This window comes from Populus nigra, chromosome 2 (assembly GCF_951802175.1).
Source record: "Populus nigra chromosome 2, ddPopNigr1.1, whole genome shotgun sequence".
In the NCBI taxonomy this organism is placed as follows: domain Eukaryota; kingdom Viridiplantae; phylum Streptophyta; class Magnoliopsida; order Malpighiales; family Salicaceae; genus Populus; species Populus nigra.
Window position 1 is genome coordinate 32,320,038 of NC_084853.1, and position 23,634 is coordinate 32,343,671.

General features: G+C 33.9%; 2 protein-coding genes and 1 non-coding gene across 3 annotated transcripts; all 3 read right to left on the minus strand.

Moving 5' to 3' along the window:
- Positions 1–308: 308 nt before the first annotated feature.
- Positions 309–1,232, minus strand: LOC133682909 (uncharacterized). Its single transcript, XM_062106450.1, has one exon. The coding sequence runs from the start codon at positions 1,230–1,232 to the stop codon at positions 309–311; it is 924 nt and encodes a 307-aa protein (XP_061962434.1).
- A 9,231-nt stretch (positions 1,233–10,463) lies between these two features.
- Positions 10,464–11,304, minus strand: LOC133682910 (deoxyuridine 5'-triphosphate nucleotidohydrolase-like). Its single transcript, XM_062106451.1, is given in 4 exon segments — positions 10,464–10,708; positions 10,789–10,870; positions 10,951–11,075; positions 11,256–11,304. Coding segments are annotated over 4 exon segments (501 nt in total).
- A 9,953-nt stretch (positions 11,305–21,257) lies between these two features.
- On the minus strand, positions 21,258–21,364 carry LOC133684371 (small nucleolar RNA R71). The gene has a single exon (XR_009837877.1). It is a non-coding gene; the product is annotated as a small nucleolar RNA R71 (small nucleolar RNA).
- Positions 21,365–23,634: the final 2,270 nt, after the last annotated feature.

The window sequence follows — 23,634 nt, forward strand, 5'->3', positions numbered from 1 at the left end:
TGACATCATGCCAAAACCTGCTGTCCAGAACACAATTTTGAATTCGTTTCCCTTCTTCTATTCTTGCAAACCTACATGAACTCCACTGGTTGGAAGTAAACATAGTCATCAGTTGCATTTTATGATCATTCAAACATCCTAGAGTCAAAGATGCAGTAGCAAACCGAGTGGCAGCAGACCTAATCAAATCCCTTCCTTTCGTAAAATGCCTTAGCATGGAAATAAGAATGGTTCTTGAATAAATATATGAGGTGATTCCTCCCCTTAGCAATAGTTACTTGATGAACCTCTAACTTCTTCTCAAAATCTTATGATATCAAGTCAATACAATGGGCAGCACATGGTGTCCAAAACAAACTCTTTCTTTTTTCCATTAATAATTGTCCCGCTGCCTTATAATTTGCAGCATTATCGGTGACTACTTGAACAACATTTTCCTCCCCAATCCTCTCCACAATGGCATCTAACATCTCAAATACCTTATCAGCAGTCTTGGACATATTAGAAGTATCCACCGATGACAAAAAAATTGTCCCTTTAGGACTATTAACCAAAAAGTTACAAATACAACGTCTTTTTTTATCTGTCCATCCATCAGACATTATTGAACAACCTGTTTTTTTCCATTCTAGCTTGTACTCCTCAAGCAATTTCATTGTTTGATCCACTTCTTGCTTCAAATACTTCTCTCTAATATCATAGTAGGATGGAGGCTTGAAACCTGGCCCATGCTTTGCAACCATTTCAAGTGCCTTAATAAACTCAGGGTTTTTTACACAATTAAATGGAATTGCACTAGTGTAGAAAAACCTAGCAATTTGTCGACATGTTTCTTCTCTAATATCATTTTTTAGCAATTGATTTAGAGTTGTTTGTGTACTTCCACTCCCACTAGCTACTCTCTTTCCTTTGTCCTTGGAGCTAATTTCTTTTATTTCATCATCATCATCATCATTTCCACTATATTGAAGGGCCTTTCTTTTCTTTTCAGCTGCCTCTAGATTTTTCACTAAAACACCCAAAATCATCTGCTTAACATTTTCTGGCACTTGTTGACATGGCTCAACATCCTTACGAGTGCAAGCCAAATGTTGTTTGAAACGAAATATACCTCCACTAATAATTTTTTGACAATACTTGCACAAAACTTTTCTAGAATTTTTATCAACATCTATACCATGCTGCCATCCCACATCAAGCCTATTACTAGAAGCATTTTTTCTAGATGCCATAAGTTTAACAATTCAAAGATCAACTCAATCAACCCTGTAATCAATCCAAACATTTTATGATTATAATTAATTTTAATATTAAACATCCAGCTATAAAAAAAAAACTAATACTGCATTCGGAAACTAATACTGCATTCAGAAACTAATACTGAATTCATAAACATTTTAGATACTAAACATCCAGCTATCAAAAAAGACTTACGTTTTTCTTCTCCAAATAATTTATTTGTTGTTCACAAACTTTGTAGTGTTTTCCTCTCTGTCTCGTAAGCTCTAAAAATAAACAAAACATTTGCAAAATCAGAACCTAGTTTTCTCTCAAACCATTCACAATCACAGACTCACAGACTTTGTTTTCGAAATCCAAACAGAGTCAGTGCACCCCTGTTCTGAAATCCAAACAGACTCACAATTACATTTTTCTTCAAATAAAATCCATTTGTCACAAATTCACAATTCAGCATCCAAATTCAGTGCAAGAAAAAACAGAGTCACACACACGCTACCTCTGTTCTGAAATCCTCACTGTAAAGAAATGAAGCTTACCTCTGTTCTGAGCAGTTAATTTGGAGGCTGAGCAGATGCAGCTCAATATTGCAGTCAAAGTTGGAGCCTGCGAATCCAATCAAACTAATATTAACATCACTACATCAGAGTAAGAAATGGAGAAATGAAAAAAAAAAGCACCCCTGGCACTGGAAAAATAAGCACCCACAAACAGGGAAAAAGAACCAGTGGTTGTGGTGAAGACTTACCTGGTGAAGACTGCAGAGACGTCGTTGTTGTTGTGTGGACTCTGCTTCTCACGGTGGCTGCTGAAATGGACGATGTCGGTCGTCGATTATGGAAAATTAAAAAAGATCAGGGGCGACTGGCGAGGGTTGTTATGGAGGTGGATGGTGGTTGATTGTTGGTTGAGAGAAAGAGATTAAGAGACCGAGAGTCCGAGAGTCCGAGACACCGAGTCACTGAGGAATCCTCGATGAGGATTTTGAATTTTGGGTTTTCAATTTAGGGATTTATGAACTTGAAGTCTTGAACAATGAATGTGAACTGTGAAGAGAAGAGAGAAGATTGATTGATTCGGTGAAGAGAGATTAATGAATTGCATTTGATTTGGCATATCCAATAGGCGGTCGACACGTGGCTCCTGAATTGTATTTAATTTCCTGCGGGTAAAATCGTTGAATCGACAGTGAAATCGCGATTTTAAGCGATTTCACCCGATTTTAATGATTTTACCCGATTTTGACCCGATTTTACCCGGTTCCGAGTTTCGCAAACGATTTAGCACGTAAAGCCTGATTCAACTCGTAAAAACGTATGATTTTACGAGTTGAATCACGATTTTAACAACCTTGCACGAAGCAGCTTACCTCAGGTAGGGTGCGTTAGGGGTGCTAATACCTTCCCTAACCACAACTAGTCCCTTACCCGTGAATCTCTGACAAGACCAGTACACTCGGGTTTCCTAGTAACCCTAAATGAAATACTAGGTGACGACTCCCAAGAACCAATTAAGCAACGAAACGAAAAATCGCCAAACGGACGCCATGCGGTTGACGTGCGACAATAATAATTGTTCCCCTTATTTAAAGAATACACAATTAATCTAAACAATACAAATAACAAGAACATATTTTACCATTACATCTTCCATAACCCCTAACACCCACACAATTCTCATTTCATCAAAACATGTATTTAATCAAGCTTCCTAAATTTTGCCAAAACTAGCAATCGATTTAAAAAGCAATACGTCATCCACCTTAGATTTTATTTCCAAACCTAACGGTCAGAACACAGAGCTTAGAGTTGTGCATAATATATTTCAAAATCAAAATAATCCAACGGTTGGAGCTCCCTAGATCTGAATAAAACCGAGTTAAATTGAAAATTGACGAGCTACTATTAAACATGTACGAACCCTTGCCAGAGAGTGGGTTTCCAATCTCCACCATCCAGAATGAAGGCACCATCTAGATGCACCACATATCCAAAAATAGACATGATCCAACAATGGAAGAGAGAGCAATCAATCGACAACCAAAACTACCCTACAGGTTTATTTCCTTTTGTTTTTTAGGAAATGTCAAATAATGCTTTCTGACAAACGCATTGTGTGCCTTAAAATCCCTCCTGTCAGTTAGTAGAGGAGTGTGATAAGAACAGTATATCCAAAAATCAGTATAATCCAACAATGGATTCCAGAGATATAGCCATCAGAGAATTATTGGCTCCTCTAAATTCTGCACTTCTCTCTCTAGCTGAATTTTCGCTATTGTCTCTCACCTTTTTTTTTAACTGGTGGCCTCTTTGCTGTTTTAGAGGCATTTTTACCCCTAATTACAATTTTTCCCCCTCATTTATGCCTTTATGTCTTTTATTTTATTTTTCATGTAAACTATTTGGTTTGTTTCTACTTAAATCGCTAGTCTTTATCGAAATCTGATTGGGATGAAATCTTTAGTCTTTATCGAACTTTGATTGGGATGAAATCTTTAATCAAGATAGGAAAACATATTAATAGACTTCATGTAAATTTTCATCCCGATCCAATGATTGGATTGAGAGCTCTACTTTCTAATGTAAAATTGATTAATTCATGACTTTTCACTAACGATCCAAATTTTCTTGTTTAATTTTCACATAAAATCATATCAATTATCCTTCTAAACCTTTAAGCTCATTTTATTATTTTAGAATGTATTCATTTTAAAATTCCACCTTTATTTCAAAGTAGCGTCCCTGATTTTTAATCGGTGCTTGCACCTTCAGTCTTGCCATTTTAATTGCACCATCCCTTATTATAATTTATTATTTATTACCTCACTTATTCCTTAGATCATTTTCCTCATTATTTTATCCATCAAAATTAGTTACCAGTTTCTCTATACTTGTGAATTCCAAACCAAAATTTATTTTATGGAGGTCATCCCCTCCATTATATATCATTATTTATCTATTATTTCTTATCTTGGTTTTTATCACTTATTGAGATCATATCACTTTCAGTCTTACGTTTACATGAAACTTTACACATCTGCATATTTAAATTATAAATTTCTAGGGTTTCACAATTATATTATATTATTTATGAATTCTTTTAATGGATTTCATTGTTAAAAAAATTCTCTTATATAATACAAATATATAAAGTATATTATGTGAATAAATAATTTATTTAGAGCTCCATCAACTTTAATATGGCAATATTAGAATTATAATTTTTCTGAATGCTTTTATTTTGAAAAAAAAATTCAAGAGGAAAAAAATTAAAAAAATTAATTTAAAATAAAGAAAAAAATTTATTGTTAAAACATTCTTTTATATAATACAAATATATAAAATATATTATGTGAATAAAAAATTTATTTAGACAAGAAGGTTTCCTCTTTTTTGAGACTCACAAAGGGTTATTGGTGTGAAATCCATAGATCGAATTGCTATGTAAACTTCTGAAAATTGGTTTGAGCTATGATTTGTATACACAAAACAACAACAGAAATTGTCTCTTGTCTAGATCTCTTCATGAATTAGTCATTCACTTGCAAGAAAGACATCTCATTAAACAACTGAAACCCAAATTTCACCAAACTTAGGTTAGCTTTGCACTTCCTTAAGTACTAGACTTGTTTTCCTCCCAAAAAAAAAACCATCTTTAAAGGTAAGAATTTGAGTATCTTTTAGAAAGGTGGTGTTGTTGGACGTGATAGTTTTTTTTTAAAATGCACAATCCTTTTAATGCACAAAACATCATCATTAAAAGCAAGTTTTTCATACTTTTTCCTATTTTTTTTATGCGAGTTTTATATATATATAAAAAAACTTATCATATCACACTCTCAAACACACACTTCATAAAACAACAATACATCTTCAAAATTATAGAAAAAAAATAATAGAGATTATATAGTTCTTAATATAGTTGTTAAATGTAATTCGAGATCCAACCTAACCTGACTTAGAGTTTGAATTATTAGTTGGTTAAGTTAATTTATGAATCATTGGGTCAATTTAAATCTATTGTTGGTGGTTGTTATTATATTTTGGTACTTCATTGTTCAATATATTTATTTGATTCATATGATAATAATTTTGTGTTGTAGCGTACTTGCATGAAATAAATAATAATAAAAAAGCATTATTGAAATTTGTTGGGATTTATGAGGAGAAGCATAGTGTTAAAGCGTACTAGTAAAACACCTTTAAAGAATTAGTTTATATATATATATATATATATATATATATTAAAGATTGGAATTTAACAAGGCATTTTAAAGAATTCATTTTAATAAATGTTGGATAAATAATATTACTCACTCATTTACAAACATATTTAAACATATTAGAATACCATTCTTTTTTTTACTTTTTTTTTTTGAAGTTCGATAGTCAATTTAAAACTTGATACGTTTTAGAAATACCTTAAATTTAACTCCAATTGTATTACTTAATTATAAATTACATCTCAAATATTTTTATTTTATCATTGATATGATTCAAGATATTGATAGATTGTATAGCTATAATTTAGGCAATTGACTATATCTCTTAGCTAACATCTAGGCTATAAATTAGACAAACAATATGATATTGTATAACTGTTGCAAATTTGCATCGCCTTGTATGATGACTATAAATATAACAAAATCCCAACCTTTAAGGGTTGTGCTATTCTTTCAAAATATTCTCTCTATTCTGTCATGGTATCAGAGCTCTGACTACGTATTCTTAAAGGAAATCTCTTTCTCACACAATGACCACCCTTACAAATCCCTCCTTTGTCTCTGTCACCTTCTTCGACCTTCCCATCTCTCCAACTGCTTTAACAAATAACTTTTCCACCCACCTCAATGATGATAACTACTTGCTTTGACGTGATCAAATCACTCCCCTCCTCATCTGCAATGACCTCTATAGCCATATTGATGGCACTGATCCGCCCCCTCCAAAAACCATTCTTGTTGACGGCACTGCTTCTCCAAATCCAAACTACGCTGAAGAATATGCTCGCTGGTTTAAGATTGATCAACTTGTTGTAGGTGGTATTAAGAATACACTTTTGTCAATCACTTGCATGGAGGTCCTAGGTAAAAAATGTCACCAAGGATGTTTGGGACACTAGAAATGCTCTTTCATCAGCAAACTTTATCTCGTGTTGATATCTTGCATGATACCCTTCTTGACACTTACAAAAATGATCTTTCCATTGAAGCATACCTCGCCAAAATTAAAGGTATCGCAGATCAACTTACTGCCATTAACCAACTGATTCCAGACAGTTAATTAGTAAACAAGACTCTTCATGGCCTTCCTCATACACTTGAGTATCAGCCATTTGCTCAAGGCATTACCAATTGGCATACTCCAATTTGCTTTACAGAGCTTCGTGCACGACTTCTTGTTCATGAACAAGAACGTGAACGTATTCATGGACGTGCAACTCCACCATTGACTCCACTCTCACATCATGCTTTGGTCGCCCAACAACATTATCAACCTTTCTGTAATACTACTCATGGAAACTCTCGTCGGTCAAATCGTCCAAAGCAAGGTACTGCTTCTCAAAATTTTGGTAGTTCCTCTACAAGCATACTTGGTCAGTATCCTACTCATACCTCTTCACCTCCTGATGGCTTCCCTGATAAAACTTTTAGTAATAGTTTGCATAATGGTAAACACCGATTTAATAATGGATACAATTGTTCTCGGTTTGGCAGGTCACGTTACCATGGCTGTTGTCAAATATGCAAATTGGAAGGTCATTTTGCTTCCAATTGCAATTATCATTATATTCGCCCTGATTCAAATCACAATGATAATATATCTACTTAGTTTGGGCATTCATGTATCTGATTCGCCAGCATCAATAAAGACTTCTCTTAAATTGTGTCTCACCTCTTTAGCTTGGAGATACAGGTGCAACAAACCACATGGCTTCTCACATTGATCTAGTTTAACAACCTATTCCTTTTACTAGTACCTAAGGTGTGTATGTTGGTAATGGTGACTCTCTCTGTATTTCACATATTGGTAATTCTTTAATCAAAATGGGCTCCAAATCGCTTTCTTGAATGGTATTCTAGTGGTTCTGCAATTAAAGGAAAATCTTGTCTCTATTGCTAAACTGACAAAAGATAACAATTGTGTTTTTGCTTGTTTTCCATGGGACTTCGTTATAAAGGATTTGGCAACAGGGTGACACTTTTGAAGTGACCAGTTAAAGACAACCTCTATCTAATACCAGGTCATGCACTCTCTTGTTCTCTTTCCAAATTCTCTGCAATAACACAACCTTTGTTTCTCACACTGCTAAGGCTGCTCCTAGTTTAACATGGCATTGCCGACTTGGCCATCCCAATTCTAAAGTCTTGCAACAGTTTGTTTCTAATAAATTAATTTGTACTTCAGATAAAATTTCCTCTATGATGTTCTGTGATGCTTGTCAAGCTGGGAAAAGCAAACACTTGCCCTTTCATTTATCCAGTAGACTTTCTACTCATGTTTTGGAATTGGTGCATTGTGATATTTTAGGTCCCTCTCTTACTATTACTACTTCTACTTATCCTTATTACATTATTTTTGTTGATGATTATAACAGATACTATTGGCTTTATCCTATGAAGCATCGCTCTGATAGTCTTGCCTGTTTTATCACCTTTAAAAACATGGGTGAAAATCAATTTCATCAGTGCTTAAAACTATTTCAGTATAATGGTGCTAAATAACTTGTTGAAGGAGTTTTTCATTCATTTCTAGATACAAATGGCATTTCTCTAAGAGTTTCATGCCCCATACTTCTCAACAGAATGGTATTGCTGAAAGAAAGCATCGTCATATTCGGGAAATTGGTTTATCTCTCTTACACCAGGCATTGCTACCGTGACATTTTAAGCTTGAAGCTTTCTTTACTCCTGTATTCCTAAATAATAAGCTGCCAACTCCGGTCCTTTCAGGACGGTCCCCTTATGAGGCTCTTTTTGGTGCTCGCCCAGACTACACTTTTCTCTAAACTTTTGGATGTTCTTGTTACCCGTTTCTTGGTGACTATGGTCAAGACAAGCTTACTCCCAAAACACGCCGTTGTATTTTCATTGAGTATAGCACTATCTATAGAGGTTATCGTTGCTTGGATTCCTATAGTGGTCGTATCTTCATTTCTCGGCATGTAGTGTTCAATGAAATTGAATTTCCTTATGGGTTATCTTCTGCTTTACCCACTATTGTTTCCCTACATGTTCCTCCATCACAATTACCCTTGGCTTTGGCCTTTGAGCCAGCCTTGCTTAGTCATTCACTATCTGTTGTTGAACCTCTTAACGTACCAACTACTGCCCCACGTGTGAAATCTACATCACCACCTTCACTATCTGCTATTGAACCTCCTAAAGCACCAACTACTGCCCCATGTGTGGAATCTACATCACATGTTGCTCCTTCACCCCTACCACTTCCAATAGTTGTGTTGCACCCAACCAGCCTGCCATCCAACCGCCTACTTCCCCACCGGTTACTCCGGCTCCGATACTTTCCAATCATCATCCCATGATTACTCATGCAAAAGTTGGCGTCTGCAAACCTCGTGCTTTTTGTGCCAGTAATTATCCCTTACCCCAATGCTATGTTGCACTGCTTACATCCTCCATACCCCGTGAACCATCATCTTTCAAAGTTGCCAGCCTCGATTCACATTGGGATTCTGCAATGACAGATGAGTATCATGCACTCCTTGATAATTAGACTTGGACTTTAGTGCCTTGTACATCCTCTATGAACGTTGTTGGTTGTTGTTGGGTTTACAAAATCAAGGAATGAGCTAATGGTTCCGTTGAACGTTACAAATCATGTCTTATAGCTAAAGGCTTCAATCAAGAGCAAGGCATTGATTTTACAAACACTTTCAGTCCAGTTGCTAAAGCCACAACAGTTCGCATCCTTCTCTCACTTGGTCTCTCTTGTCAATGGAGCATTCGACAGCTTGACATCAAAAACACATTTCTACATGGTGCTTTAACTAAAGAGGTTTATATGTCGCAACCTCCTAGTTTCATCCACTCTTCTTTTCCTAACCATGTTTGTAAATTACACCGATCAATTTATGGCTTGCGTCAAGCACCACGAGTATGGTTTTAGAGTTTTAGTCAAGCCTTAACTTTCCTTGGCTTCAAATCTAGCAAGGCTGATAATTCTCTTTTTACCAATCATTCCTATGTTGGCACTGTATTGCTTCTTGTCTATGTTGATGATATTATTATTATGGGTTCTTCATATTCTCTTGTTAACCACTTCGTCAATCAACTCTCTCAACGCTTTCATACGAAAGACCTTGGTGACATTCAATACTTCCTTGGTCTTGAGGTCCATTGCACCTCCACTCAACTTTAGCTCAATCAAACTAAGTATCTATTGTCCATACTTAAGTCTGCTAGCATGCTTGATTGTAAATCACAACCTACTCCTGTCATCTCTGTTCACAAACTCTCCATGTCTAATGGCCACTTGTTACCTAATCCTCACGAATATCGACGTCTAGTGGTGCTCTTCAATACCTCACATATACACGACCATATATATCTTATTTTGTTTAATAAGTCTGCCAATTTATGCACTCTCCACGTGATGCTCACCTCCGAGCCGTTAAGCGCATTTTACGTTACCTCAAAGGTACACTTGGTTAATAATAATAAAAAAAAAACTCAGACCTTGAGAGAAAAAATGATTTGTTTAGCTTCGTTATATATAGTTTTGGTTTTTTGGGTGTGATTTCTTGGTTTAATTTTGTTGGTTTCTAAAATGTAAAACCAAAATCAAATGAACCAATTTTTTTTTAAAATCTTCTAATTGGTTTTTTTGTTTTGATTTATCGAGTAGATTTTTTCAATTAATTTAAAATCAATTTTTAAGAATATTCTAGATAATCTAACTCCTACATAAAGGTTATAGGTTTGATTTCTATTTGGTTTCTATTTGAAGAATATATCCTAATAAGAATGAAAATTATTATTATTATTATTCAACATTGTGACTTTTTTATATATTTTATATCTGAACCAATTGGCTCATTTGGAAGAAATTTGATCTTTATAAGTATAGAAATCCTAATTTTGGTAGATTTTGTTGGTGGAATAGTGAATATTTTTACATGATGTTTAGTCTGCCATCTATTCGCTAAATTTAAACACAAGAAACAGAAACATTAAAGAAAAAAAATTACAAATCACAGGAAGCTCAAACACTAGTAGATCCAAACCCTCCAACACCTCTCACAGTTGCATCCAAATCCTCAACTTCCATGACATCAGAAGTTACAATTTTCTCAAAAAACAATTACGCAATTCAATCGCCAACCTTTACCTCGAAATCAACAGTAGATTGGTTAACTAAGATAACTCCAACAGGGCCTCTGTAATCATCATCTATGACACCAGCACCCACATCAATCGAATGCTTCCATGCCAATCCCGATCTGGGTGCTAAAACAACAAAACTCAATTTTATAAACAAAACCAAACCATTTATGAACATAAATAAAAAGGTACGAAGTAAGATTTACCAATATGAGCATAAGTTCCTTTAGTTATAGCAATGCTCAAATCTATTAGGATAAGGGCTTTTCCTCTAGCTAGAACCTCTATCTATGAGGCACTGCAGAACATTAGAAACAAAAACCCATGAATTTGCAAATAATCCTGCATCCTTCAAAAAACAAAAACACTAGAAGAGGGTTTGGCTTAATCCTAGAGAGATCATAGCTAATGGCAAGCAGAGAGCATCTAGAGGGCAAAGCAACACTTTCAGATAGCTTTTCCACTTTCAAGAGAGATGATGGGATTGGAGCGGCTTTGTGAACACCATTTTGTTAGAGCTTGGGGATTTCATGAGAAGGCTCTTTGATTTCAGGGTTGTTGTTTCATAATTTTGCTTGGGGCATTTTGAGGACTTGAGGGTTCAGATGATAACAAAATGTGAGTTGAGAAGATGAGAAATGGGAGAGATCTTGGGGATTAAGTAGAGAGAGACTCGCCCATGGCAGGGATTTCCACTTGATGGTGCCAGAAGTTCCCGCCATGTTTTCATGGTTTATAAGGTACTCTCAAAGCTGCAAACTGCAAAGGGATTACGTGTCCGAACCTTGAAACTTCTTGTATTGTAAATGTGCCTACGAATCCATATCATTACCAAAGATATATTGAGTGTGGGGTTTTTTTACTGTATCACTTTATAGATTATCATTGATTGTTACTGTAGCCTGAAAAGAAAATGATTAAAATGAATGGTTAATGTTAAAATAATAATAATAATAAAATATTTATCATATTGACTAGTTTTATGTTATTGAGCAGAACGTTCAATCCGACTGTTAGATCGAACTAAACTTTTACAAGAAATTTCAAAACATATAGTTCTACATTCGATTAAAATTTTAGGGCAATCCGAGTTCGGAAATATATTTTAAAAAATTCTAATAGTCGGATTGTAAATAACATAAAATTCTTCAATGGTAGTTTTGTAAATAATCTGATGAGCTGGCAAAGTCCAACAATTTATTCTCCCTTCTTTTGACGCCAGAAATAGAGGTAACAGAGGAATAAAACAGAATGGAGAGAAAAGAAGGAGGGAAAAATGCTTGAAACAAAAACTTACCTTGAGTAAAAGAGTAGAAATTGTGTAGAATCAATGATCTAAAAGGGGTAAAACAACAAATCACTCCCTCAAGCAAGGATTTAAGAAGAAAACTAAGTGAGGGTGAAGGGAGACAAAGGGGTTGTAAGTCATGGCAAAGAAGAAAAATTGAAGGGAGGAAAAAAAAGCATCACCAGGTTAGCTTTCGAAGTTCATTTTAGTGTTGGGAAATGAGTTCAAAGTTGTTTAAACATGTTTGGGTGGAAAGAAATAGATTTAATGCATTGTTCTTAGATTTCTTGAATTAGGATTTTTAGGAGATAATTTGAAAAAAACATGAAATTGTTGAAATTGATACATTGTGATATAGGATAGGTTGATAATGATGCTAAATAATGAAGGATGGAAGATAAAAATTTGGTGTTTTGAAAAACAACAATGCAGTCACATTTGAAAAAAAAATGAGGATGAACATGGAATGTATTAAAGCTTGTATAATTGTGTGTGATTGTGGTGTGTTGATGCATAAATGATTAAGTTGTATATATGGATATCATAATATGTGGAAAAGTTAAGTAAATATATGGTTAATGTCAATGCATGCTAATATGTATAGGTAGAGAAATTAATGTATTGCACTGCAAATTATTGGAAAGAGTATTAAATTATATGTTCATGAAGTTAGTTAATTATGAAGGTATAAGGAATGGTGTGAGGATTTATTTGGATGATCATATGACATAGTTATTTTTTCATGCTTAGTAAATCACATATAAACAAAAAAAAATTTTAATTAAGGAGTTATCAAAAAGAAATAATTGAAGTATAAAAGTGTAAATCAATGAGGATTGAAGGTATTTACTACCGAAAATAAAAGATGCATTTTAAGGGAAATTAAGTTATCTGATTCCAGGTTTGTCTTCCCAAACAGGAAGGAGGCCTGGCTCTCCTAGATATCAAGGCTCATAACAAAGGTTGGCTCATAACAAAGGTTTTTTAGTTAAGCAGCTATGGAACTTTCACCTTAAAACAGACTCTTTGTGGATTCATTGGGTGGCACATTATTACCTTTCTCATACCATAATCTGGGATGTGGGTGTATGGAGCGTTTCATCACCTCTATGGAAGTCCATTTGCACTCTAAAAAACCAGCTGGTAGAACAATGTGGAGGCGTTCTTGCCGCAATCAATACTCTTGAAAGTTGGGATACTGGTTCGGGGACATTTCTTGTTAATGCTCATGAGTTCTTTAGGTCTAAAGGTGAGAGGGTCCAGTGGACTAGGGTTGTTTGGGAGGAATGGTCTCTGCCTCGGACTAAATTCATTCTTTGGCTCGCAGCCCTCGGTAGACTCCGAACAAGGGACCGACTCAGCTACCTCTCCACATAGACTCTTTGTTCTTTATGCAATAGTGATGACGAGACACATGCCCATCTTTTTTTCATTTGCAACTGGACTTCTTTACTATGGAATCATGCTAAGAGCTGGTTAAGAATCAACCGGCCTATGTCTACACTTTCCAGTGCCATCAGCGGTCTCAATGGTAGGAGAATAGAGCTGACGCAAAGAATGAGACGTGTGTCCCTTGCCCTGCTTGTGTATTTGATTTGGGATGAAAGAAACAACCGCATCTTTGCACACAAGTCAGCCTCTGTAGATGCCACATTCCGAAGATTCCAAATTCTTTTCTACACACTTTTGCATTTCCATGAAAAAGACCACTCTCTTTACCACGTTGCTGCATGAGCAAGGCTAATCGATTCCCTTCCCCTATGTGACTGCATGGGGAAGCCTTGGCCATGCATGCTTAATGTGCTGGTCTTTTTTGGTCGGTCCCTTATCTCTGCATGGATAGCTATTATCCACTGTTCCTGGCTGCTAGTGAATTAATTTGCATAGTCGTCATTTTGCGTGGATGACTGGGTTTTGTCCCTGCATGGATGAACCGAATCTTTCTTCATCCCTGCATGGAGGAGGTGTTGTTTTTCTGTTTCTTAGCTACTGCCTCTGTCTCTGCATGGAGGAGTCAAAGCTTGTCGCTGCTCTCGGCTAGTTCTGAGCTCCTGTTGCTGTTTTGTGTCCTCTGTATCTCCTAAAGTGATTGGTTGCTGTTGTAGCTGTTTTAACTCCTTGTCGCCTTGATGCTTGCTCTTGTGGCTTGTTCTTCAAATCAGGTTCTCCTTTCTTGGCCCACTAGGCTTTGTCTTTGGGTGGCTGTGCGCTCACATATTTTTGGGTGTTGGAATTTTGAAGATAGTACTCTCAGTTATGGTTTTCCCATAGAGAAATGCTGCTTCGTGAATACATGGTTCATGCAGATTGGCTACACGTGCATCACTTTGTTGTCGGGTCCACCTGCTTTTGTTTGTGGTCTCTATCTATGGCTTTTGGAATTTTGGGTAAATGTAGTTAAGCATTTTTGTCTTGATGGCTTGTGGATTTCTGTTTCCCCCGGTTATTTTTGGCACCTATATCTTTGGGTTCTTGGCACCTGTAGAGAGGGTACCTTCTCTCTATGTATGAGAAGTTTTGTTTCTCTAGGTTGTATTTTTTGTTTGCGCTTGTTGGGAGCCTGTTTTCACTGGCTTGTTCTGTACATATGTATTTTTGTCATGCTGGTTTTCCAGCTAATCTTGCTCTTTGATCTATAAAATTCTAACATTTGATAAAAAAAAAAGTTAGGAAAATATGTATTTTTGATAAGAGATACCAACAGAAGAATTAATTAGTATGAATGGAATTAATGTTGAGACGAGAAATTATTGGAACATGTAATGTTGAAATATGTAACGTGACAATGAAATTATGTACTTGTTTCAATTCTGGATATGAATATTGTAACAAGCATGCCTTCCTTTTATTTATAGGAGGAGAATTTGTGGCAGAAACTTTAGTGGAGCGAGCTCGAACACTTGGAGCTGCAGGTAGGTGTTTCGCTCTTTAACTATGTAAAGTTATTGTAGTTATTCTTTTGTTTTCTTATATGTGATTTGGGTTGTCTTTATTATGTACATTTGATAATTATTAGAACTGAACTGTGTTATAGATGTAAGAGAATAATGAAAACACATGGTTAAGAATGAAAAGAATTATTTGATGAATGAAATGAATTAATATAAAAGATAACGAGTATGACTTAGTTATCTAAATGGTCATAAACTAATGAGATATAAACATTTGATTTTGACATAGTTTCTAAAGTGGTGGAAAGCTAAGGTGAATAATATTAGACTTAGCCATTTGCAGAGGCATGGCTAAAGTGGTACGGACAGATGACTTAGTTGTCCGTATGAACATAAACTAAGGTGTGGATATAGAATTTAGTCATCTATATATGAAATGGCTAAGGTGCTAATGAATTTGATCAAGAATTGATGAAGACCTGGATTATTTGTGTCATTACTTGGTTGCCATTAAGATGGAGACCATGGTGTCAAAAGAAGTAAACTTTATAACCAAACTATGAAGCTTGGTAATCTAGAAGTCATCTCAAGTAACCAAAGTTAGAGGATATGTCTACAGAAAATTTATTAGAGATTATATTGAGAAAAAAAGAAGAATGTGTGTGAACTATATATATGTGTAAATAAATTAAATTAGTATTACTAAATAAATTGTGTTGCATTCTTATAGGTCATTTTCATACCGCAGGACAACCTTGATTCTCTTCTTTTATGGGTAGTTATTTACTAGGTATATTTTGGGTATGTGGATTATGTAATATTCTAGTTCATAAGGATTTGAAGTTATCTTTTGGGCTTGTAATTAATGTTTAGTCATATACCACTTTTTAGATAATTAAATCTCTTTTGTGTAGACATTAAAGAATTTTAGTATGCATGTAGCTAACTTTATAATATGCTTTGTTTTAATGACATCATGTATGAAGAGAAAAGATATATGACACTACTATTAGAATGGAAAATGGTGAAGGTATAAGTCGAAGTGGATGAAGTGATGAGAATTCAGTTTTTGTTCAAGATGTTCTAGAATGGTTGAATCATAACTATGTAGGATAAATTGTGTTTTAAGTTGATGTCGACACTTGAAAAGATCAATTTATAGAGGAGACTCTGCTGAATTTTCAGTAGCAAGTATAATAATAATAATAATAAGCTTAAAAATTGTTGTCTGGATAGTTAGGGATCAAGGATCATGATACACACACACACTCATATGCAAAACAAAATCCTAATTTTTCAACGAGTATTGCATAAATTAAATCGAGGGTGTTACAAGTTCGATCTAATTTTAATGGCTCATTAATTATTAGAAAATTAATAAAGGGTATATTTATCTTACACAGTAAGATGAATTATTTATCCCAATATAAAAAAAAATTAGAATTGTTTACCAATATTTTTGTTTGTCTTTTTGTTTCTTAGAATATAGTAAAAAAAATATCTTCACCCTTAGAAAAAGACAAAAAAAATAGGCATGCATTTTTGGGTACTTTTTTGTGAACTTCTAAAACATGAATGCATGAGATTTAGTAAATAGAGAAGAACCTATTGGTAAAAGACAATAGCTCTAACTTGAAGTATGAAACACACATAAGTGAATAAGGAGAAATTGGGATTTAATATGAGAAAGACAAAAGAGTGAGGGGACTAAACTGAAAATATATAAACAAATGAGGGACAAAAGAAAAAAGAAAAAGAAAAAATCCTATTAGCCCTAAGAAGAATAAGTGGGCTGATGGCAGAAAAGAGAGGAGGGGAAAAGGAAGAGACACTCTTCTCTTCAACATCTTATTCCAAAGAATAGGTGGAGAAAATCACATGCAAGCAAACACATAAGAGAAATTAAGAGGTTTGAGTGAAGATTAAAGCATCAAAAGCAAAATAAATCGAGGGTAAGGAAGGCAAGAGGCTAGCGACAGTAAAGGAGGAGTGGAAAGAGACCAAGAAAATATGAGGGAGAAGAGTTTTTAGGGAGTAGAAAACGCAACTATGATAAACTTAAAACCTTCCTAGAACAATTTCTAATACATTGGGTAAGTGTTGTACAAAAGTTGTCTCTTAGATTAAGGTTTTTGAGGATTTTTCTTAGGTAGATAGAAGTGAAAATAGAGTGTGAAATAGGAGAGAAAGCCTTCATCCAAACATGAAGGAGATGGAGGAGGGGGGGGGGCATGTATTACATGTTAAAATAAACAAGTATGGATCATACAAGAGGCCATGGTATGTTGAAACATGAACATGTAAACAAATTTTTGTTATTTTATAAAATTTAAGAACTTAACCTTTCTCTAAAACTATTTTTTTAACTATATGAGAAAAAATAGAATATAAAAAAGCCAAGTTCAATTAAAACAAACCCACCAAATCCATAAACCGAGGCAACTTGGATTACCTCGACAAACTTTCAAACCATACTAACCTCATAGAAAGATAAAATAAAAAGAAAAAAAAATTATAAAGCTAAATTTTAAACCATCTCAATATTAAAAAAATAAAATTGACAAAAATATCTTTGAAAAAATCATAAGAAAAAAAAACAAAAAGAAAAGTAAAAGGAAAAAAAAAGAACCATGTGTTTAAGGGGAAAAAAAACAATGTAGGGAAACATTGTAACTCCATAGTGATTTTTGTGAGAAGCTATAGTACTTGTAGTAAATGTTTTCGTGCTATCTATCTTAGCTAAAGTTATCTAGGATACACTAGTGGTTCAAAACATGTTCCTTCTAAATGTTTTTTAGAATGCATTAGTTCATTAAATTGTGTTTCACCGTGGTTGAGCTAAGATTTTTAAAATCTTGAAAAAATATCAAAATTATAGGAAATTTTTAAGCAGTGTCATTAAATTATAGGAAAAAAAACATATCAAAATCAATTAATGATACAAAAATCAAAATGAAACGTATCATAATGATCAATTCAAAATAACTCAAATGCTTAAAAATAAATTTTATCAACACGAGCTATGCGGCCAACCTAACCTTTTAAGCCCACGATCTGGGTCATGGAATTCACTAGGTTTAGGATAAACAATAATAAATAAAAAACTAAAATTTGAAAATGGAAGAAAAAAATAGAGGAAAATAAATTTGCAAGATGACTTTTTTTCTAGAAAAAACATTAACATTGTGACATATTGAAGTAGCCCGGGTCAACCAAAGTTAAATTTTTATATCCATGAGAAGGAACATGAGACCGTAATAATCATATAAAAAGCAATTTTGAACAAATTAACTTCATAGGAAAAAGAAAAACAAACCACATCATGAAGACAAATTCAAAATAAAATAAATGCCTTTTTTTTCAATATGGCATATTTAAATATTGAAACAACAATTTATTAAATTGACCCGAATGTTATTGATTAACCTGTCAAACCTGTGACTCGAGTCATAGACTCAGTTAGGTTTAATAATGTTTTTTCTAAAATTTATTTTTTACCTAAAGATAAAATAATAAAATTTTTAAAAAATAAAACAAAAAATGCCAAAAAAAACCCTAAACATGTGGGCCTTCAAACTTAGGCGTGCGCACGAAGACCTGATTTTATTTTTTTATATATCTTATTAAGGGGAAAATGACTTGTCATTCAACCTTTTTTTATAAAAAATAATAATTAAATGATGCTCAAATTTCGACCACCATAGTGGTAGCTGAGAAATTAGGGTAAAGTATTTTTTGACCTAAAAACTCATATTTCAACCCATTTTAACCTAAAAATACCTTGTAAACAACCTTAAAACATCTAGAAATCAATTTATCAACCTAGGAAACCCAAAAAAGGTCCAAAAACACAATAAAACCGGGTAAAAAAAATTCTTCGACTTCAATCTGATTTTTTAAGAAATATTGAGATTCTAAACAACCAAAATCAATCTTCTCTCATCAAATGAAAGCCATTGCCACGAAGATCAATCATTTTTGTTGTTGGGATCGGTGTAAACAACAACTTTCTCTCTCTTCTTTCTCGAGGACAAGCAAGAGCTATGTGTGGGGGTATTTGATGCAACCATATTATTTGATAGTTTTACTCATATTTAACTAGTATTTTGCCTATGTTTTATATATAAAATGCCTTAATATTTTTTGTTTTATGTTTTGAAGGCACTTTTGGATGTAAGATTCAAAAAGAAGTAAATTGGAGATAATTGGCAGATTTGACTTTCGATCGATGTTTTGTACAGAACTTGACCTCTAGAGGTTGAAACGAAGTGATTCCAGTGGCATTAGAAAGCTAATATCCATACTTTTCTATAAATATATGGCAAGAAAAATAAAAAGAGAAATTACATAGAGGTCACAGCCTTCAAAGACAAATCTTGCATTCTGCCAGTGTTGATCTTTGGCTATTACGACTTGAATATCTTGAGTTAGAAAAATTCATTTAATGCAAACTCAATTTGGTTGAATTCCTGACTCAAAGACCTATCATCATACCAAATTTCATTAGAAAATGAGCTCATATGAGTTTTCTAAGATGCCATATGAATTCTGCCAGCAAACAGGTTTTGTGAAGAAACAAGTCCAAATTACTTCCCAAAGCATCCAAACCGACATCCAAGTCTTTAGTTCGGCAATTTAACTCTTATAAGTCCAAAATCAAAGTTTGAGGATTTTATGCAAGACTATTTCTCCTTATTTAGGAAAATAGTTATTGAACTACTTAAATATAAATTGTCTACTTAGGTAAGGATTATGTTTTAGAAAAGAGATATTATGGTTTCCTATCAAATAAAAAAGAAAGAGAGAAAGGAAGAGGGGGCGACCAACCAAGAGAGAAAAAAATGCACCTTCCTCTAAAAAACACAAAATCATGCATTCTTCTTCGTTTTTGATTAGTTGTTCAATAGACATGCAAGGCTAAACTCTTTTTCTTGGTTGCAAGGACACAAAAACCTTCGGATTTCAAGAACTGTGAGATTTATTTTACCTTTTCTTTTTTGTTTATATGATGAATGAATATGTTTGTTCTCTTATGCTTATTTCCTATGATTATTTATTTTAATTGTAGAGCGGACTCTAAGTTATTTTTGTGAATAATCTATTGCTAATTTTGCTATCAAAACCAGAGTTATGATATATAAAGTTGTGAAGCAACTGAGTTTAATAATTATGGCAGATCTACATTATTAATCTTAAGAAGAACATTCGATCAAACCAAACATGAATGACGGATAATTATGTTGTCTAGATTAATCAACTTATCTAGTTCTTAAAGCTGCCATTGAATTTTAATTACTAGTGCGGACACCGTGATTGTTTGATGGTTATGGTTAGTTATACGGCGAATCTGTTAACTAACCAATGTTAAGAAAAGATAAGGATTCAGAATATAAATTGATGTTTTGTTTTAATGATCGGTTTTGATTTCTGTAGGTGAATGTTTACTTGAAACCAAGATTTGTTCTCTTGATAATTTTTTTATTTATTTAATTTAGCTTGATTGTTTAATTCTGCTATAGTCTAGATAATCTCAAAATTCCCCCTAATTGCATATCATATAATATAAAAATCTGAACTAAAACTTCCTCATGGGATTGATCCCTTACTTGCTCTATACTATCTTGTTTATTGAAGCTAAGGTAATTAATTTATGCGACCACGACACCACACCAAATTTTGGTGTCATTGTCGGGAAAGTGATTTTAATTCATTCTTGTGATGTGATTGTTATTTATTTTGTTAAAAAAAAGAAACAAATTTTTTTGCTTGCGATGGTACTATACAGTACGACCGGTACTGCTTAAAACTAATTTTTTGGTGGAATTAGGTCTCGGCCTTTTATGTCCTTAAGGGAAACGATGTTCTGAAGAAGACTGGTGGCTATACTAACTCCACCCTATTAAGGCCAAATTCGGCTTTTTTCTAGGGTTTTTAAGCAATTTTTGTGTTCTAGCGTAGGATTTTCATTCAATTTGCACTACTTTAATTCTCGTGTGTGGTTGGTTTCTTTTGAGTTTTCTTAACAATTTATGCCTGTAACCCGTTCTACTAACCAGAGACAAGTGCATGTAGATCTTGAAATAGAAAACACTTTACATAGGTTATGAAAAGAAGCTCGCATCAACACTATAGTTGTTACACGACAACAGACACTCAAGGAGCTTGGTGCTCCTAATGTGGAGAATCAGCCATTGTGCATAAACATCGACAACAATGCCAACTTCGAGCTCAAGTTTGGTTTTATACATTTATTGTTAATATTCAATGGACTTGCCGGAGAAGATCCTTATACTCATCTCAAAGAGTTTCTCATGGTTTGTGTTGGCATCAAACCAAACGGAGTTGACAAAGAACAAGTTAAGTTGAAAGCTTTCCCTTACTCTTTAAAAGGGCAGAAAAGACATGGCTTTTATCTATTCTCACATGTTCCATTGGAACTTGGAATGACATGAAGAAGATTTTCCTTGAAAAGTATTTCCTAGCCTCTCGAGTTGCCAACATAAGAAAATAAATATGTAGGATTCAACAATCTCATGGGGGGAGACTCTTTGAGTGTTGAGAAAGATTTGAGCAATTGTGCATTGAATGCCCTCATCATTAGATACCCAGTCAACTGCTCCCTTTTTTTTCTATATTCTTTATTTAATAAAATAAAAAAATTGAATAAATATAAAAAATGAAAGATTTGAAAGAAGGATAAAAAATATCTTTGTAATTAAAACATCTTTATCTTATTAACATGCTTCCTTTTTTTTAGCATTTATTATAATAATATTTTTTTACAACACCTCACCATAATCATAAAAGGAAGTTTAAAATAAAAAAAAAAACTAAAGTTTTGATAATTTGAACACAAATGCATTAAAAATATATATAAGAATGATACGAAAATTGTGTGTTTATTCAGAGAACATTTTGGCTAATTTATCAAATCCAGTCTAGCTCTGCAGGGCAATTTAAAGACCCTTATACTCGGTTCCTTGCTTGACCCGAGTTTTAAATTAAATCAGGTTTAAGTTGACTTGATATGACTCTGTTGACATGGTAGGTCCAAACACAACTCGGTTAAAACACAATTTGACTTAAAAAAATTCAAGACAACTTTGTTTAATTTTTTTGAAAAAAACATTTAGAAGATGTTTTGAATCAACTGGCGTTTACCTAAGTTAAGTCGTCAAACTCACGATCCAAGTCATAGATCCAGTTAGGTTTAAAAACTTTTTTTAATCTATTTTTTTAATTATGAAATAATAAAAATAAAGATGCATATGAAAACAACCGAATAAAATTCAAGCAAAAGAAGAAATACAAACAAAGAATTGTACAAAAAGAGTGCTTGCTATATTATAATATCATTCAAAAACAAACAAAGAATTTAATGGTACTTGATAAAATAATATCCCAAATATATATTGAATTAATTAATTTTAATAAAATGTCATCGAAGACTCATTGTGCAGACCCATTACCTGACTGAGTTTCAAATTAAAACGGGTTGAAGTTGATTTGATGTGACTTGTTTCATAATCCTTTGAGAGTCGTTCATATTGTTGTTTCAAGGCCATAAACTCCCCAGACTAGGTACTCGATACTGATGGAGAGCTCCCAATGGTTGAGACACTATGGGCCGCCCGCAAGTTTTCGGCTGTAGTGTTGGAGAGCCTGTAGACCCGATTTTTATTGGGTCCACTAGATGATCCTACCTCCATCCATAAATCCGGATCGAAATCCAAATGGCTCGAAGGATCGTCCCTATATCTCTCCTTCAACCAGCTACTATTGGTCTTTTGAAATTTTTTTAAAAAATCATCATATTCAATTCAAGAAAATAATAACTTATGAAATAAAATGATTGAATGAACATATCACGAAGTGTTGAGCATGGTTGTCCACGAACTGTTGCACCCCCTTTTGGCGATCTTCACTCCGCACGTGCGTCTCGACAAACAACTCTATTGGGCTCGGCTCATGTCCAAGAGACGTAGCTTGGAAGAAAAAAAATGTTGCAAGTTAAATATATTTATAAGCAACAACAAATCAATTAACGATATATTTCATTTAAATTAATCTTACCATCTACTTCGCATGTACACTGAACGAAACAGAGTCGCCGATGAGCGTGGTCACCGAACCATGAATTTGTTGGTTCTGGTTGTCGGCACCAGACTGTGAGCATCATGCGAACCGCTCAGATATCACGTGCGCAATATATTACGTCCATTTAACCCCCGAGATATCTCTCGTATTCCAGTCTTCTAGACCGTTATCTCTCGCATATCTTTTTGCTTTTTTTTTGTATCATATAAAAAATTACACAACCTACTTCTATAGTAACAAATTAGAATTTAGAACATAAAATTATAAAACAAAAAATTATATTATTTTCAGTGTTACCTAGTTGCTGGGTGATTCTTCCATACCCTCCTCACAACATTGTTGTTCACGCTATCCCACGCAAATTTGTGTTGTGTATAAATAATTCATTTAAAATAAAAAAGTACAAGATATAAAATTAAAAAAATAATTTATTAAAAATAAGTTAGAAAATAGAAGTTAACACCTACCTGAAATCATCGAAACCATGCATCGATATTAGGTCTCCACTCAGGATGTCTGGAAACCTGACTCCATTGAAATAATGGAATCTCCAGCGACGATTTAAATGCTGATGTTATTATCTAGGCATCCTTAATGTTTGTAAACCTGAAATTAAATAAAATTAATAAAATTTTAATTAGTTGTTCATAAATTATGTTATAAGTATAAAAAAAACTAAAACCTAAATAAATTGACATTGAAAGGTCATCCTTCCAATGTGCTTGGTACTTGTGAGTGAATTGACCCCGCTATGAAGGCACAACACCTCTGCGCTG